Genomic DNA, 18,508 nt, shown 5'->3' on the forward strand with positions numbered 1-18,508 from the left:
AGGCATCAGCAAAGGGTACCTTCACTGGAGGATGGCCATTGGTGTCCGGAAAACCTCTGTTAGCTGGGAAGGCACATGGCTGGAGTCTCCTTGCTCCAGGGTTGTGTTTCAAAATGGCATTCTTCACAATGTCAGTGTCAGCTTCCAATGGCTGTCTTCAAAATGTGTCTCTCTGCTGCAGCTAGCTGTGAGTTCCTTCTGTCTGAGCTTTTATAGCGCTCCAGTGAACTAATCAAGGCCCACTCTGAATGGGTGGGGCCACACCTCCATGGAAATTATCTAATTAGAGTTATCACCTACAGTTGGGTGGGTCACATCTCCATGGACACAACCTAATCCAAAGGTTTCAACTTAATCAACACTAATATGTCTGCCCCTACAAGAATGCATTACAGAATATGGCTTTTTTCTGGGGGACATAATGTATACAAATCGGCACCATTTATTGAAGAGACTGTTCTGTCTGAGTAGGGTGGACTTGGCAGCGTTGTCAAATATCGAGTGACCCCAGATGTGAAGGTCTATTTCTGAACTCTCAATTTGATGCCACTGATCAATATATTTATCTTTATGCCAGTACCATGCTGTTTTGACCACGGTAGCTTTGTAATATAATCTTTAATGCAATTTTATTGAGATATATTCACATACCATAAAATCATCCAAAGTGTACAATCAGTTTTTCACATATCGTCATATAGTTGTGCATTCATCACCAAAATCAATATTTTGAACATTTTCATTACTCCAAGAAATTAAAATAAAAATAAGAATAAAAATAAAAACAAAAATAAAAAAGAACATCCAAAATACTTCATACTCCTTTTTCCCCCCATTATTCATTTACTTTTTGTACCCCTTTTTTTTTCTCTTCTTCTGTCCATACACCAGATAAAGGGAGTGTGAGTCACAAGGTTTTCATAATCATATAGTCATCCCATATAAGCTATATAGTTATATGATTGTCTTCAAGAATCAAGGCTACTTGGTTGCAGTTCAACAGCTTCAGGTATTTCCTTCTAGCTATTCTAATACACTAAAAACTAAAAACGGATATCTATATAATGCATAAGAATAACCTTCAGAATGACCTCTTGACTCCATTTAAAATCTCTCAGTCACTAAAATGTAGTTTCATTTCTCTTCCCCCTTTTGTTCAAGAAGACTTTCTCAGTCCTATAATGCTGGTTCAGGCTCATCTATGGGAGTCATGTCCCACATTGTCAGGGAGATTTACTCCCCTGGGAATCATGTCCCATGTACGGGGGTGGACAGTGAGTTACCTGCAGTGTTGGCTTAGGGAGAGGCCACATCTGAGCAACAAAAGAGGTTCTCTGGGGGTGACACTTAAGCACAATTATAAGCAGGCTTAGCCTCTCCTTTGCAGTAACAAGCTTCATATGGGCAAGCCCCAAGATCAAGGGATTGGCCTACTACAATGGTATCCCCAATGTTTGCGAGAATATCAGGAATTCCATGGGGGGGCAGTATGTGTGTGTGCCAGTTTGAATGTATTATGTCCCCCCAAATGCCATTATCTTTGATGTAATCTTGTGTGGGCAGACCTAGCAATGTTAATTAGATTGTAAATCTTTGAGTGTTCCCGTGGAGTTGTGCCCCACCCGACTGTGGGTGATGACTCTGATTGGATGACTTCCACAGAGGTGTTACCCCACCCATTCAGGGCAGGTCTGAATTAATCACTGGAACCATATAAATGAGCTGACAAACAGAAGGAACTCGGTGCAGCTGACAGTGACATTCTGAAGAGGAGCTATACCAAGAGGGACACTTTGAAGAAAGCACAGGAGCTGCAGATGAGAGACAGTTTGAAGATGGCCGTTGAAAGCAGACTCTTGTTCTGGAGAAGCTAAGAGAGGACAAATACCCAAGTGCAACTAAGAGTGACATTTTTGAGGAACTGCAGCCTAGAGAGGAACAACCTGGGAGAAAGCCACTTTGAAACCAGAACTTTGGAGCAGAAGCCAGCCACGTGCCTTCCCAGCTAAGGGAAGTTTTCCGGACACCACCGGCCATCCTCCAGTGAAGGTACCCGATTGCTGATGTGTTACCTTGGACACTTTATGGCCTTGAGACTGTAACTGTGTAACCAAATAAACCCCCTTTTATAAAAGCCAATCCATCTCTGGTGTTTTGCATTCCAGCAGCATTAGCAAACTAGAACATAAGTCTTATACCATTTTTTGTCCCTCAATTCTTCCGTTAATGCCTACTTTCATATTTATTTGATTTTTTTTTTTGGTATCATATTGAGTCCCTTCTCATTTCTATCTGGATATATCTTTTATGCACTTTTATTTTATCTTGTATTTACCATGGGGTTAAAATTTAACAACCTAAATTTGTAACAATCATATTTAATTTGATACCAACTTTACATCAATAAAGTTCCTATACCTCTCTGTCCCCCTACCTTTTTTTGTAATTGTTACCAATTATATCTTGGTACATTGTATGCCCCAAACCATAGATTTATCATTACTTTTTATGCATTTGCGCTTTAGTACCTGTAGGGCATAAGAAGTGGAGTTACATATCAAAAAATAAAATACAATAGTACTGGCATTTGGAACACCCCAACTGGTTCCCTTTACCAGAGGTCTTTATTTATTTATGCCACTTCGAACCACTGTCTAGTGCTCTTTCCTTTAATTTGAAGAATTCCCTTTAGCAGTGCTTGTAGGGCAAGTCTAGCAGTGATGAACTTCCCCAGCTTTTGTTTCTCTGGCAATGTCTTAATCTCTCTTTTTGAAAGAAAGTCTCTCTGGCCATAAAATTCTTGGTTGACAGTTGTTTTCTTTCAGCACTTTAAATATTTCAACCCACTGCCTTCTTGCCTCCATGGTTTCTGATGAGAAATCAGCACTCAGTTTAATTCAGACTCCCTTGTACATAACATGTAACTTTTCTCTTGTAGCTTGCAGAACTCTCTTCCTTGTCCTGTGCATTTGACAGTTTGATCAATATGTGATGAAGTTCTCTGGGCTTCTTGGGTGTGCACATTCATGTCTTTTGCTAAGTTTGGGAAGTTCTCGGTCATTATTTCTTTGTATATTCCTTCTGCCCCTTTCTCTCTTTCTTCTCTTTCTGGGACCCCCATAATGTGTACACTGTTACTTTTGATGGTGTCCCATAGGTCTCTTAGGCTATTTTCTCTTATAATTCTTTTTTCTTTATGCTCCTCAGGCAGACTCATTTCAATCACCTTGCTTTTGAGTTCTGTTTCCTTCTTCTGCCAGCTCCAATCTGCTTTTGAAACCTTCCTGGGAATTTTTCATTTGAGTTATTGTGGTCTTCAATTCTAGTAGTTTGGTTTGGTTCCTTCTTAAATTTCTGTCTCCTTACTAAAATTCTCATATTGCTCTTTCATTGTTTTCCTGATATATTTTAGTTCTTTCTCTGTATTTTCCTCCCTCTCCTGAGCATACTGAAGATCATTTTTTTAAAAACTCTTTGACTGGTGTGTCCACAGTCGGGCCTTCTTCGTTAATGTTCCCTGGATTTTTATCCTCTTCCCTTGGATAGGCCATCATGTCCTGTTTCTTTGTTTGTCTTGTAATCTTTTGTTGCACCTTGTGCATTTTACTATGTTAAAATATTATCTCTGGGATTTATTCCCTGAGTTGTCTGTTTCTTGAGTTTGTAACCAACCAGTGATATGACAGATTTTCAGGAAGGTCTACCCGAGTCAAATGCAAAGTGTCAGCTCCTCCCTGCCATTTCTGGGCCTGTGTCTTGTCCTGGGCTTGTGCTTGCTAGTTGCTTAGGAGTTTCCTTGTTTACAGGAGTCTGAATGTCCCCTCTACTTCCCAGCAAACAGTTTCTCCCTCTCCTGGAGGAACTCCTGTTTCCATCGTCTCAAACTGCTTTTGCCTGGAAGGCAAATTCGGGGGTGGGTGGGGCACTGCGGAGGTTCCCAAGTCAGTCTTTCCCAGCTGCACCAAGGCCAAGGGCCCACAAAGGGGACAAGGACCAGCCCACACTGCCCTGGAGAGTGGATAAGGGAGGGGCCAGGAAGGATGCCAGGAGCTTCTTCCATGGCTCCCTAAAGCTGCGTTTTCTTGACCTGCCCAGCAAATGCAGCCCTTCAACTGTCCTCCACAGCTCTGAGGAAGTGTAATGTCTTTACATCTCCTCCGCCATCTTTGTCCGGGTTGCAAGAATGGCCTCTCTCAGAGCTGGGCCCCCAGTGATCCAAAGTCATTAACCAAAAGCCATGATCAGTGACTGGCCCATGCTCACCTTGGATCTTGGGGAGTGGATTCGTATGTCCCTTTCTGGCACCAGCAAGCTGTGCTAGGGGCTGGACCCTACTGCAGCCTGCTGTGAGAGTGGGGGGTGGGCATTAGCCTCCACCATGTGGAGAGAGCAATTTACTGGTCTCTACTATAATTTACCACCCTCTTCGTCCTGCACTTCCCTGGATGCTGTGCAGTGTTCTACTGGATGCTGGAGTTTTGAAATAGTTGATTCAGACAGTTCCTAGTTGTTTTATAGTTGTTCTGGTGGAGGGACTGATTCCTGAAGCTTTCCACTCCACCATCTTCCCACAATCTTCTCCTCCTACTGTTTTTTTCAATGCAATTTTATTGAGATATACTCACACACCATATAATACATCCAAAGTATACAATCAGTGGCTCACAGTATCATCATATAGTTGTGCATCCATCACCACAATCAATTTTAGAACATGTTCATTACTCCAAAAAGAATAAAAACAAAAAAGAATGCTCAGAATATACTATACCCCTTATCCCCCTCCTATTTTTTTGTCTTTATTTTATTACTCATCTGCCCATACACTGGATAAAGGGAGTGTCAGGCACAAGGTTTTCATAATCACATGCTTACACTGTATAAGCTATATAGTTATACAATCCTCTTCTACAATAAAGGCTACTGGTTTGTAGTTCAACAGTTTTGGGTATTTCCCTCCAGCTATTCCAATACACTGAATACTAAAAAGGGATATCTATATAATGCATAAGATTAACCTCCAGAATGACCTCTTGACTCTATTTGAAAACAGCCACTGAATCTTTATTTTGTTTCATCTCTTTTCTCCCTTTTGGTCAAGAAGACATTGTCAATCCCATGATGCCAGAGCCAGGCTAATCCCTGTGAGTCATGTCCTACATTGCCAGGGAGACTTACACCCCTGGAAGTCATGTCCCACATAGTAAGTTTATTTGCAGAGTTGGCTGAGAGAGAGAGGCCACATCTGAGCAACAAAAGAGGTTCTCTAGAGGTGATCCTCCTACTGTTTTTAAAGCTACTTTTTCTTAATTTGCCACTTGTCCAGTAATACAACCTTTTAATTGTTTTCAGAAGCTTTGAGAAAGGTGTTTGTCAGTTCTTGCTGATTGTTCAAGCTCCGTGTGTGTGTGTGGTGGGGGGGGGAGTGGTGGTGGTGGTGTAGAGACCTGAAACTTCTCACCCCTCTATTTTGAATATTGGAAATCTTTTTTTAACTTTTTATTTTTAAATACTTTCAAACTTGCAAGACAGTTGCAAAAGTAACACAACCTCTTTGCATAGAACTGTTTATGATTTTTTATTGCTATATCTGAGCTAAATTCTCCATGCTCCATCCCTATTTTTCCAATTTCCTCATGACAACATGTCAAAAATAGAAGGAGTTATCTCTACTCCTACAGCCTACCTCCCTCCATGGTCTTCTTTTCCCTCTTTCAGGTAAGTGTATTCTGACAGTTCTATTTTAGCAGTAACTCAAGAAGAAGGTTTCCATCACTGTCAATGATCAAGGAGAGACTAATAGTGTCAACTATTATTGTGCTGTTATTATAAGCTTTACATATTTTAACTTTTTTGATCCTATGAGGTAGGTGTTATTTCCCCACTTTACAGAAGAGGAAACTGAGGCATAGGAAGATTAATTAACTAGCCCAAGGTCACATACTCATGGTAAAGTCAGGCAGTCTTAACCCTGGAACTAACTGGAATCAAGGTGGGACGGGGGACTGGGCTACTTGGTCTCTTAGAGTTCTTTCCAACAACAGGGCTAAAGCAACTGATGGGGCCAATAGTGCCACCCTGAACTTCTTTATCCAGCTTGCCATTGACCCACTCACTATGTCCCTTTGGGCCAGTCCCTTCCTTTTTCTTGACCTCAATTTCCTCATTCTACAATGAAATGGTTAGATGTAATGATCCTTGATTCTAAACTACAGCCTAGAAGTAGGTATTTGGGAACTTGGCCTTGGAAGGCCTGCTGGTGACATCATAGAGGGGAGAATTCCATGAGAAAGAGCCAGGCCCTCCTAGAAGCCCCAGTGCCATAGTTTGCATTGACTTCAGCTTAAGTGAGGAGGGAAATCTAGGAAGGGGTCTCTTAGATCCAGGTCTTGAGCTCTCTTCATCCCAGGGTTCCCAGCATAGACATGGATCAACACTCAATGTCAGAAAAGGCTCAAAATGAGGTAGACGCCACTGGCTTGGCTGTGGTCTCTGGCCCCCACTCAGCATCTCCGCATCATAAGCCAGGCCACGGTGGAATCCACCACCATCATGAATCCCACCACCATGGTGAGTTCCAAGACTCCCATGACGGTGCCTTCTCCCACCACTCCCACCACCACAGTGAAGCTCTCCATCATGGTGGAGCCCACCACTCCCATGGCCTGGCTTCTCCCCATGGTGCTGTCCTCTCCCACCCTTCTAATGGTGAGGACCACTCACACCACTCTGATGGTGAGCATCACCATGGCAGCAGGATGCATCATGATGAATCCCACCACCATGGCAAGTCTTACCACCATGGTGGGACCCACCACCATGAAGTGGTTTCCCACCATAGTGGGTTCCATCACCACAGTGGGACCCACCACCACGGTGGTCCTCACCACCATGGTGAGTTTTACCAGCACAGTGGGCCCCACCACCATGACGAGGCTTCCTACCACGGTGGGCTCTATCCCCATGGTGGGCCCCACCACCATGGTGAGTATTATCAGCATGGTGGTCCACACCACCATGACGAAGCTTCCCACCATAGGGGGCTCTATCCCCACGGTGGGCCTCACCACCATGGTGAGTATTACCAGCATGGTGGTCCACACCACAATGATGAAGCTTCCCACCATAGGGGGCTCTATCCCCACGGTGGGCCTCACCACCATGGTGAGTATTACCAGCATGGTGGTCCACACCACAATGATGAAGCTTCCCACCATAGTGGGCTCTATCCCCACGGTGGTCCACACCACCATGATGAAGCTTCCCACCATAGTGGACTCTATCTCCATGGTGAGTCCTTCCACCATGGAGGGTCCAATCACCATGAAGCCTACCACCATGGAAGGTCTCACCACCATGGTGAGCATCACCACGGTGAGCACCACACCGGCGAGCACCACCACGGCAAGCACCACCACGGTGAGCACCACCACAGCGAGCACCACCATGGCGAGCATCACGGCGAGCACCACGGCGAGCACCACCATGCTTCCCAACTCTTTGCCCCATTCCAGTCCCACAGCAAGCTCAGTTTCTCCTTTGGCTCTGCCCATACTCCTATCACAACCCCCTACCATAGCGTGACACCCGTCGAGAGCTTGGCCCAGGGCATTGCTCGGTCCCGCAGTGCAGTTCATGCACAAGGCTCCCAGACCTCCAGCAAAGTCAATCCTCAAAGCTCTTCCTCCCAAGCTGAAGAAAGCTGGCAAAAAGAAGATGAGCAATTTCAGAAGTGCAAAAGTGAGTCTTTACCCATCCTCCCCACTCCAATCCAACTGTGCCATCCAGATTCCAAACCCTGTCCAGGCCCCGTGTGACCTTCTGCCGATCATGTGCCTTGAACATCACCTGCGTATATATTCCACTGGCCATTCACTCACCTGACTGCTTGTCATCTAACCTCTTATTCCTCGAATTTTGTCCCCCATCAGGCTGTTAGTTATGTGTTTATTCATTCATACATTCATTTCTGAAACATTTACTTTTGTCTAACATGGGTGCCTGGACTTCCTGGGCCCTAGCAGCACAGAAGGACTCCAGCTGAACCCCTGCCCTTGAGGGGCTGTAACACCGGGGACTGGGAGATGCCCACTTAAACAACTGATCACCAATCATCCAGGATGAGAGGCCATCCTCCTGCTCCTCAGAACGTTTGCCACTGTGGATTCTAACTGTCCATGTTTCCTCTGCTAAACCGTGAGCTTCTGGAGGACATGGACTGGGATCCAAAGAATGAATGGTTTTGAGGGCAGAGAAGGATCTTGGCTTTTAACTCACAACCCCCCAGTCTTGGCTCCTAAGAGGAGTTCAGTAAGCATGGCAGCATTGTCATGAGGAAGGAGTTGTGGGAGCAGATACGGGGTGAGTGTCTAATTGGATGGGGGCAAAGAAGACAGTCAAGAGAAGGGGCTGTTTCAGCATGGTCTTAAAATAAGAGAGAGACTTGCCCAGAAGGAGTGCCAAGAAGGATTAGGTTCTCCACGCATATATTGCAGCACAAGCAGAGAAAGGCAGGGAGACATGAGAGTGTGGGCCCCCAAGATCTGCTCAAGCAGACTCTGAATCCCAAGTAGGCTGGCAGCTGCCATGCAAGGGGTTAGGCCCATGGCTCCCGTATCAGCCCCAGACTAGCACAGAGGCACCTCAGTTCCTGGGTGGGGCAGGCAGGCAGGCGTGAAGGGTGAACCCCGACCCTCTCAGGGGGGTGCTAGGGATCCCCAGGGCCGCTGTCTGCACAGACTTGACTCTCTGGTCTCCTCCCAGTTGGCCGGACCCAGCGTGCTCACAAGAAACTGCACTCTGAGAACCTCTTCCACTGGTTGCTGGAAAAACTCATCTACCTTATCCAGGGCCTCCGGAGAATGCTCCGGGACCTGACCCAGTCTCTGGCTTTTGAGGCCTTCATCTTCACCGTCGTCTGCCTCAACACCATCGTGCTGGTGGCCCAGACCTTTGCTGAGGTCGAGATCCGCGGAGGTAAGTGCCGGAGAGTCCCGTTCGCGTGGAGAAGGCCGTGGATGCTGTCCAAGGGCCTCCTGTGGGGCACAGCACACTTGACCCACATCCCTGGGAAATAGCTGTCACCCCCCCGTATTGGAGATGAGGTTAGGGAAACGTCGGGGCGGTTAAACAGCAGCCAGAGCCAGAAGGGCGGCCGCGGGGGAGAACATGCAGTGTGCAGCCATGACCACCAGGGGACGCATCGGCTCTGCAGACGCTGCTTGGAGCAGGAACGGCGCCCGCATCCCCAAGGAGGTGGCCGGGGAGGGGCGAGAGTAGAAAGCTGAGCAGGGCTGGACTCTAAAACCCTGTGGAGCAGGGAGAAGGAAAGGACCTGCCTCGGGACCCTAAACTGAGGAGAGAATAATAATAATTAACAATGATGATGAGGATAATAACAATAGCCTTCTAGGGCAGGGCTGGGGAGAGCCTGTTTGTCTTGTGTGAGATCCCAGTGGTGAGGGGAAGGGGGGTGCCCGAGGGGGGGTCTGGGATGGCCCAGAGCGAGCCCCTGGATCCCCCTGCAGAGTGGTACTTCGTGGCCATGGACTCTGTTTTCCTCTGCATCTACGTGGTGGAAGCCGTGCTGAAAATCATTGCCCTGGGCTTCAAGTATTTTTCAGACTCCTGGAACAACCTGGGTGGGTGGAGATGGGGCCTCTGTGTGTGTGTGTGTGGTGGGAGACCCTGAACTCTCCTCAGGTCCAGGCTGAGGACACACGAGGGTCAGGGGGTGTGAGCGCTGGGACCCCGGGGCGGGGAGTCCACTCAGACAGCCCTGCACCACCAGACTTCTTCATCATGGTCATGGCCTTGCTGGACTTCGTGCTCATGCAGCTCAACTCCCTGTCCTCGCGCTCTGTCCACAACCAGAGCATCTTCTGGGTGCTCAAGGTCCTGAAGAGCCTGCGGGCCCTGAGGGCCATCCGGGTCTTGCGGAGGCTCAGGTCAGCCAGCTGCAGCCGCCACCCCAGTCTGGAGACCCCGCAAGACCAGCGGATGCGGGCCTGGGACCCCAGCCCTGCTGACCGCTGGGACTGGTCCCTTCATTTCCCAGGGAGGGGCGGGGGGACTCGCCCAAGTCACCCGCAAATGGGAGCCTCCTGCCTTCGGGGCCAGCTCTGCCTGCTGGGCAGGGTCCCCATCTTCCCCCCTCCTTGCCCCCTCCCCACCCACGTCAGCCTCCCCTCGCCCTGTGCCCACAGCTTCCTGACCAGCCTCCAGGAAGTTACGGGAATCCTGGCCCGGTCCCTGCCCTCCATCACGGCCATCCTCATCCTCATGTTCACCTGCCTCTGTATCCTGTGCCGGGGGAGCTGGGGTGGGGGGCAGGACCAGGGGGTGTGGGAGTCGGGGGTGCTCAGCCAGGGGATAGGGCCCCAGGAGCCCGTTTAGGCCCTGAACAGCCAGTACTCTTCTCCGTGGTGTTCCGGGCACTGTTCCGCCATTCTGACCCCAAACGCTTCCGGAACATCTTCACCACCATCTTCACTCTCTTCACCATGCTCACCCTGGACGACTGGTCTCTCATCTACCTGGACAGCCGTGCCCAAGGTGGGGCAGGTCTCAGGCTGGGCTGAGGGCAGGGGACCTCAAGGGCATCCTCTGATGCCTGCCAGCAGGTGCGTGGTGAAGGGCAGCTGGAGCTCACAGCTCTAACGACCCCTCTCTCCCAGGTGCCTGGTACATCATTCCTATTCTCATGGTTTACATCATCATCCAATACTTCATCTTCCTCAAGTGAGGACCCTGCTCCTGCTTTGACCCCCAGCTGTACTCCAGTGCCCACTCCCTCTCCACCCAACCTCTTGGGACCCCCACCCCAGCCCCCTCACGGTGCCTGAAGCTGGGGCAGGGGGCAGGGCCTCTCCTTGAGAGCACCCCGCTCCTCTCCCAGCCTGGTGATCGCTGTCCTGGTGGATAACTTCCAGATGGCCCTGCTCCAAGGCCTGGAGAAAGTGAAGCAGGAGGTACCAAGAGGCACGGGACAGATGGACAAGATGAGGGAAATGCAAGCAGGGGGGCGCAGAGGCTAGTGCCCTGGAGGGGAGGACCGAGGGGTGATCCAGGGATGGGTGGGCATGGGACCCTGGCAGGACTGAGGCCTCTTCTTCCCAGAAGGCCGCCCGGATCCACGAGAAACTGCTGGACGACTCGCTGACCGAGCTCGGCATGGCAGGTACCATCCTGTCCAGCCTGCCCTCTGGGGCCTGCCTGACTTACCTGAGGCGGGGGGGGGCTGGCCTCTTCCTCCCCCCACTCTCCTTTCACAGCCAGACACAGAAATCCCAGGCTCAGCTTGAGAGATTTCAAATGGAAGACTCCAGAGAAACTTTCAGGGTATAGAGCTTTGGTCTGAAGGCCTCTGGGACGATCCTCCAAAAAAGTCCATTAAACTGACTGTCAATTTTTAAAAGATCTATTTGTGACATAATTGATAAGCCAAATGGGGAGCCACCAAACACCTGTTTCTATTAATAAATAATGAAGTTTATAGCTAGGAGAGTAATGATAATAGCCCATATAAACAATATAGACACAGTTGTTTGTGTTAGAAAGTATTTGGGGGCTGCTTCAGTTGCGGTTGATCTCACTTAGGGTGGTTTCAGCTGCCCATGAGGGCTTTGTCAAAAGGTTAAACACACTCATCCAGATTCCCTTAACATGGATTCGGAGTCCACAGAGACGAAGATTCCTGCACATACATATTTTCACACATCTGCCTTTCTGGGTGAACTGATTCTGAGCCAACTGGTTGGCATTCTGCTTAAAGATCCTCAGAACCTGAGACTCTTTATCTCCAGAATACCACCCTTAAGATCATCAAAGCCAGGAGACCAAGGGGTCCCAGGGACATGGGGTCCCTCATCTGCCCTCCCCAACTGGGACAGACACTCGGTACACACAGCTTAACCATAAAAGGGAACTTGTTGGCTCACGTTACTCAGCAAGTCAAGGGACATGGGTTTCAGGACTGGCTGGTTCCAGGGCTCAGATGATGATCTGGACTTGCTCTCCCTCCACATCTCTGCTCTATCCCGCTGTGTGGCTTTGTCCCCAGGTGGCTCTTCACCTCTGGTGGCAAAATGTTTGGGCATGCAACTCTAGCCCCAAACCCTCAGTTTAGCCCATGCCCAGAGCTCCTAGCAGAAAGAGAAGACCTCCCCTCCCAAAAGAACCAAGAAAGCCCCAGAAATGAATTGCCTTTACTCTGATTAAATCACAGTGCTCATTTCTCGACCAATCACTGTGGCCAGAAGGGAAGGCCATCCTGATTGGCCAGACTGAGTCACATGTCCCTGGATCTGGGGGTGGGGTCAACCCCAGCTAGACCATACAGACTATAAAGGGGGAGGGGTGGTTTCTCTGGGAAATTTGGATACTTTTACCAGAATAAGAGGGAATGGATAATCAACAGGCAAACCCACAAACAAAACGGCTCTGCACTGCTTACTTCAGAGAAGCCATCTCTTTGGGGGCGACCTGGACAGAAACTCTTTTGGTCCCTGTTTAAATATCTCCATGACATATGGGTTCTGCCCCCCACTGGCCCACCCACCCTCTCTTTACCTGAGCACCTTCTCGACCCTCCGTCTTCTTTCTCCACATCCAGAGCTCGAAGAGAAGCTAAGTGAAGGCACCGTGCGGAAGCAACTCATCGAGAAAAAATTTGGGACCCTGACTGAGAAGTGAGGAGCCACCGGGGGAAGTGGGGGCAAATCTAAGGGTCTGGAGTCCTGACACAGGGGCTGGAAGGGAAAGAGCCAGTGCCTGTCTCTCTGGAAATGGAGCACCAAAGTCATGGCTACAGGGGACAGGAGGGGTCCTCTGAGGCCGAGGGCAGGGGAGATGCAGGGCAGGAGGCTGTCCTGAAGGAGTCATGATGACCCTGGAGGTCAAGAGCAGGGGCAGGCTGGGCAGGCATCCTGGAGTAGCAGTGATAACCTGTGACCCAGCCCCTGCTCTAAGGGCCCCTCCTCCACAGCCCTGGGCTGAGCCTCGGAGAATGGGGGAACCTCAGTGAGGTGGAGGGAGGGGCTGCAGGAAAGGAGGCAGGTGGGCACTGCTCCATCCACATGCAGGACAGCTGGGGACTTGGGGCTGTCCTTATGACTGGAGGACCTCGACACAGTCTTCTGCTCCCTGGTCTCAGTCCTGGCTCTGTAGCAATCTTTCTCCCTAAAAACTGGGCCCCACTTCTCCTCGTCCAAACAGCTCCAAACAGCAGATGGGGCAGGGGTGCTCACTGCCTCCCAGCTTCCCAACACCCCAGGACACAGTCCAGCTCCCCGGCCTAGCCCTCAGGGTGATCAGGGCCAGCATGTCCCTTGTCTGATCAGGCTGGCATGTCCATACGCTCTTCGCACTGTCACCCAAGCATACCATACACCCAGCCACCTCCAGGTCCTTGCCCACAGCCTCTCTGCCTGGAATATTCTCTGCCTCAAGTGAGTTGGGACAGCTGGGTCCCAGTCCTGGCTCACCCGTCACTGGCAGAGCGACTTGGCCGCTTCCCCTCCTCCACCGTGCTGTCCACCCTCCACACTGTCACCCCGAGGCCCCCACCGTAGTCCAGGCCCTTGCATCTCTGCAGTACTTCCCTGAGTGGTTTCTTGGCCTCCAGTCTTCTCTACACTGGTCCAGCGCCACTGTAAATGGTCTTTGCTTAATACAATTTTAATAGAACCTTCCCCTCTCCTCTGAGCTTAAAATCCTACAACCCGCCACCTTAGGATGAGGCCCAGGCTCCTGGCTTTGGGTGCTCCTGGCTTTGGGCCTTCCTGGGTGTCAGCACTTTCAGTCCATCCACCCTGAAGCATCCTTCCTCGAGGCTTGCTCCCGGCACCCCAGTTCTGCTCCCTGCTGTTCTGATCCCCTGGAGCACCAGAAACCCTGCAAGATGGTGAACCCTGACATGTTTTCCAAACTCAGATGAAATAATAATTCCTCAGGAAGCCTTTCCTGATCCCCAGTCCTGGATGAGGTTTTCCTCCTTCAGGCTCCTTAGCCCCCAATGTTTACACTTATCACAATGTAGAGATTTGCTTCTCTGGCTCCATGGGTGGGGGTTGTTTCTTGTTCCCCTCTGTATCCACAGAGCACCCTAAAGTGCTATGGATTGAGCAGAGGTGTGGGTGGTTACTGAGCTGATGAGTGGTCGTTGGGTGGGTGAATGAGTGGATGGATGGTGGGTGTGTGGAGAGGGGTGTTTAGGTGGGTGTAGAGCATGGTGAGGGATTTGTAGACGAGTGGGTACAGGAAAGGGTGGATGGATGGAAGGACCGACGGATGAGGAAAGGATGGGTGGAGGCGTGGCTAGATGGGCGAGTGAATGCATAGTTACATGGGTGATGGATGGGTAGTTGGTTACGTGGGTGCATGGAGGGTGTGGGGCAAATGGAGGGGCAGAGCAGATGGGTGGATGGAGGGATGGATGGATGGGCGGGAGGGGAAATGGTTAATACTCAGAGGCCTCTGGGGCACAGGTAGATGTAGGGGAAAAGGGCACATCCAATGAAAGGACACATGGAACAAAGTTGTAGCCATGACTGGGCATGGAGGACAACGGTGATGTGGGTGTATGTGTGTGTGTGTGTGTGTGTGTGTGTGTGTGTTTGTGTGTGTGTGGTTGTGGGGGAAGAGAAAGAGCTCTCTGGATAGCTCTGGGGGTGCAGGGGGCCAAGCCAGGCAGGTGGGCCCAGCCCTTGCCCCTGCCCCTCCCCCCAGGCAGCAGGAGCTCCTGTTCCACTACCTGCAGCTGGTGGCTGCGGTGGAGCATCATCAGCAGAAATTCCGCTCCCAGGCATCCGTCATCGATGAGATTGTCGACACCACATTTGAGGTGATCGAGGCAGAACCGGGGGGAGGGCCCCGGAAGGCAGTTAGGGCCGTGGAACTCCAGGCAGGGGGCTGAGTAAGTCACAGAGGCTTCTGGAAGGCAGAGGCTGGAGTCGGCTCATTTGTTCTGTCCCCCACTCCCACAGGCCGGAGAAGAGGACTTCAGAAAGTGAACTCTGGAGAGGGACAGAGGATGCAGTCTTCAGCCTCTGGCAAGCAGCGAGCTTACCCTCTGGCAGGATCCTCAGAGCCCCTGTCCCCACAGCTGGGGGTGGCAGTGGGTTGGGCAAGTGGGTCGGGCAACCCTCCAACTCTGCTGCAATGATCTTCAGAGCCTGCAGGGCTGAGGCCCCAACAGACTTTTCAAACCCCAGGTGGCTCCGTGTCCTCACTGGTGCACCTGCACGTGTGCACAAAACATGCGCGACTGTGTGTGACAGCTACGTGCAAAAGGGGCTGTTTTCGGGTCCTCCATGCCCTGAGCACTGCCAGGGCAGAGCCTCCTGGCTCAAACAAGCAGTGCATTGGCAGCAGCCAAAGAGAGATGCAGACAGTGGGCCAGACTCTGTCCCTGGGGGTGCCTGGTGGGGACAAAGCCTGGGCTGGCCCAGCAGTCAGGGGAGAGAGAACAGGCTGGAACAGCCCAGGGTTGTCAGGGCCTGGGGTACCAGTGGGCTCCAGGAATGGGAGCTCAGAGCCTACCAGGACCCTTGGCATCCAGGATAAGGGTGCCAACCCTCTGGGGACACGGTGAGCCAGAAGTCAGGGGTCTCGCCACCCCCTGCCCTCCTGGGCTCAGCCTAAAGAGCCTCAGTGGGGAAGGTGGGGTGGAGGCTGCTCCCGTCCTCCTGGCCTGGGTGGGGGGGAGGTGGGAGGTGGGATCGTGGGTGGTTGAGCCTGATGGTAGGAGAGGAGAGCAGGGAATGAGGCCGAGGGCTGCTCCCCACCTGCCCCTAGGGCTTAGCCCAGTCCCCTGCTCTCGGCCGACCTGGGCAGGATGTCCAGAGCTCCTGCCCCTGTGGCTGAGGGTGGCCAGGGGGCACTGCCCGTCCTGCCCTCATCCAGCAGACACTGACCAAGATCCCCGAGGGCCTGGGCCTGCACTGGATGTCTGGGGGCTCTGGAGGTTCGTTTCTCTACATCTATATTGCTGGTGTGTTTGGGGAACTCCAAGTTTGAACCTGGCACCCTCAGCACTGGGCTAGGACAGCAGAAGCTCAGCTGGGCGTGGAGTGGGTACTGCATGAGCTTGGGGTGTGGGGAGCTGCCAGGAGTGGGAGCGCGGGCAGAGGGGTGACACACTCGGAGCAGACCAGTGCAGGAAGCAGTTTCAGCAATTTATTGTGCCAGATATGGCCCCAGGCCCTTCACCACAGCAGGCCCCCACCCAGCCCCCTCATGGGCCGACTACGCGGCGATACAGTCTTCCCATGTAATTTCTGACGTGTTCCTCAAGTGCATCTTAAAATCGCAGTGCAGCTTCTGGGCGAGAGCATGGGGGGACGGAGAGTGAGCGGGGCCCCGCAGGCCTGCCTCCTCCCGACAGCCAGCCCTCCTGCTGCCAAGACCCCGCAGTGGACCGAGAGAGGGGCGGTCACTGACCCAGCTCCTTCCAGCCACCCCACCCCCATTTTCCCTCCCTGCACCCCACCCTGGCCTGGTGGCTGAGTCATCCCGAGGCAGACAGGTTAGGCCAGGCACCCTCCTGGCGGGCAGACCAGTTCGGGCTGGACAAACTGGAAGCCTCGGGGCCGGGGGCAGGGGCAGGGCTGCTACCTGCTGCTCTGCTCCTGGAGCCAGGGGACAGGTGTTGGGGTCTGGGAGGTCCGTGTCTTCCCCATTAACGATGTTCGGACAGACTGTGCTCTCCAACTCGAGCAACAGGTAATAGAAGACATCTTTATCCAGCTGCAGGTGGAGGGCAGGGGCAGGTTGTAGTGCCCAGGGACCTCCTGCCACATTCCCCCCTCCCACCCAGGACGCACTCAGCACCCTGGCCTTGGGATTCGGCTGTGCCCTGGGGCAGTTCTGTGGGGGCGCTGGAGGTCACCCCGGGTACCTGGGCAGAGGGGCAGAGGCCTCCACTACGCAGGAGGTGGGAGACCCAGTGCACACTTACACCTTCCTGTGGCCCCGGCCACCATGGGAACCCCTGTCCCGTGTCTCTGTGCACCTTGGAGCCAAGGGGGGTCCCGACCCACGTTGAGCCGGCAGGAGGCTGCTCTGTGACCCCATCACCCTCTCCCTCCGTGGGCCCCTTCACTCCCCGACCCCCTCCATGCCCCCGTGGGTCTCCCACTTCCCGCACCCCCTCCATCTCCCCAGTTGCCTCCCTCGGGGCAGGGACCAGGTGAGCAGTGAGAGGAGCTGGCCCACTGCAGGGTTGGCTCCTGTCCATATTAAACATGTAGATATTTTTTCCATCGTGGATTTGGGCATTAACTTCCACTTTAAAGCAGTCCCTTAAATATTGATCTCCGTTGCCGAGCCTTTGGCCGCCCCGCCCGCCCGCACCTTCCTCTGCGCCTTGAGGACGCGCGTGAGGCGGAAGCGGGCCCGGTAGGGGCTGTGCGTGTTGAACAGCTCCACGGCCTCCCGCGCCGCCTGCTGCACCCGCGGGTCCTCGAGCGACAGGTCCTGGCGGCCTCGGGCCCGGACGTGGAGGGCCAGAGCCAGGAGGCAGAGCGCGCCCAGGGCCAGAACGCGCGCCAGCAGGCGGCTCGGAGGCGCCATGGTGGGGAGCGCCGAGCCCCGGCCCGCGCCGCTTTTACCTGCCCCGGCGGCCCCGCCCGCCGCCCGCGCCGCGCCCCCGCGAGCCTGCAGCCGGGGCGGGGTCCGGGGGACGTGGCCCGAGGCCCTGCGAGAGCCCGAGCCTGGGCCTGCGGGGGAGGACGGCGACCAGCCGTGCCATGCGTGCGCCCCGGGCTGTCCGCGACGGGCGAGGGCCACCCCGGAGCAGCTGGGGAACCCTGCGCGGGTTAGGGACCCTCTCTCTGCCCCCCTGGGTTTGCTCCTCTGTAAAGCGGGTAGTTGTGAGAAGTCAGTGAAACAACACGTCGTCGGCGCTGGCGGCCTGGCGGGGGTGGGCGCCCTCCTGCGCACGGAGGAGCGGAGACCTTTATGGCTTCCCCTTGAGCCAGGAGGAAGCAGAACCCAGAGGGGGAGAGGAGCTGCCCGGCGACACCAGCTGGTGAGCAGGGAAGGGCTGCTGGCTTTTGGCCCCTGGCGGTCTAACTCGAATCTCACTGAGTGGGAAGGAAAAGAACTGGCCAGAAGGAGCAAGGGGTGAGATACCAGCTTTGCCATCAACTGACCCGGCGACTTTGAATATGACCCTCGCCCTCCCAGAGCCTCAGTGTCCCCACCGGAAGTAATGAGATAAGCTTTACCTCCTAAGGTTGGTCTGAGATGTAGGGGCTCAGTAGCCCCAAAGCCAACCAAGTGCATGCTGGGGACACCAGCAAAACAGGGGCAACAGGACTTGTTTTGCAAGAAGTTGCTAATTACTATTTTTAAAATAGCATGGAAAGAGTCATCTTGTGGCAAGTGGGATATGGGGTGAATTCTTGATCCATATTTTAGAGTTCAGCGTTCTCATACTTTTAATCACATGTTGGAGGAGGGGCAACTTACTAAGGCCCCTTGTGTCCCCAGCTCATTCACCCTACCT

At 52.7% G+C, this 18,508-nt stretch overlaps 1 protein-coding gene and 1 long non-coding RNA gene across 2 annotated transcripts; one reads left to right on the forward strand and one right to left on the reverse strand.

Annotated features, from left to right (window-relative positions):
- Positions 1-7,446: 7,446 nt before the first annotated feature.
- CATSPER1 (cation channel sperm associated 1) lies at positions 7,447-15,011 on the forward strand. The gene is made up of 13 exons (XM_037839429.1): positions 7,447-7,473; positions 7,515-7,740; positions 8,764-8,976; positions 9,528-9,641; positions 9,791-9,947; positions 10,206-10,297; positions 10,411-10,554; positions 10,677-10,740; positions 10,898-10,970; positions 11,122-11,179; positions 12,614-12,689; positions 14,728-14,842; positions 14,985-15,011. The coding sequence occupies exons 1-13, from the start codon at positions 7,447-7,449 to the stop codon at positions 15,009-15,011; spliced, it is 1,386 nt and encodes a 461-aa protein (XP_037695357.1).
- A 1,208-nt stretch (positions 15,012-16,219) lies between these two features.
- On the reverse strand, positions 16,220-17,447 carry LOC119538828. The gene is made up of 3 exons (XR_005217654.1): positions 17,353-17,447; positions 16,615-16,746; positions 16,220-16,320 (listed from the first exon to the last, which is right to left on the reverse strand). It is a non-coding gene; the product is annotated as an uncharacterized LOC119538828 (long non-coding RNA).
- Positions 17,448-18,508: the final 1,061 nt, after the last annotated feature.

This window comes from Choloepus didactylus, chromosome 6 (assembly GCF_015220235.1).
Source record: "Choloepus didactylus isolate mChoDid1 chromosome 6, mChoDid1.pri, whole genome shotgun sequence".
Classification (NCBI taxonomy): domain Eukaryota; kingdom Metazoa; phylum Chordata; class Mammalia; order Pilosa; family Megalonychidae; genus Choloepus; species Choloepus didactylus.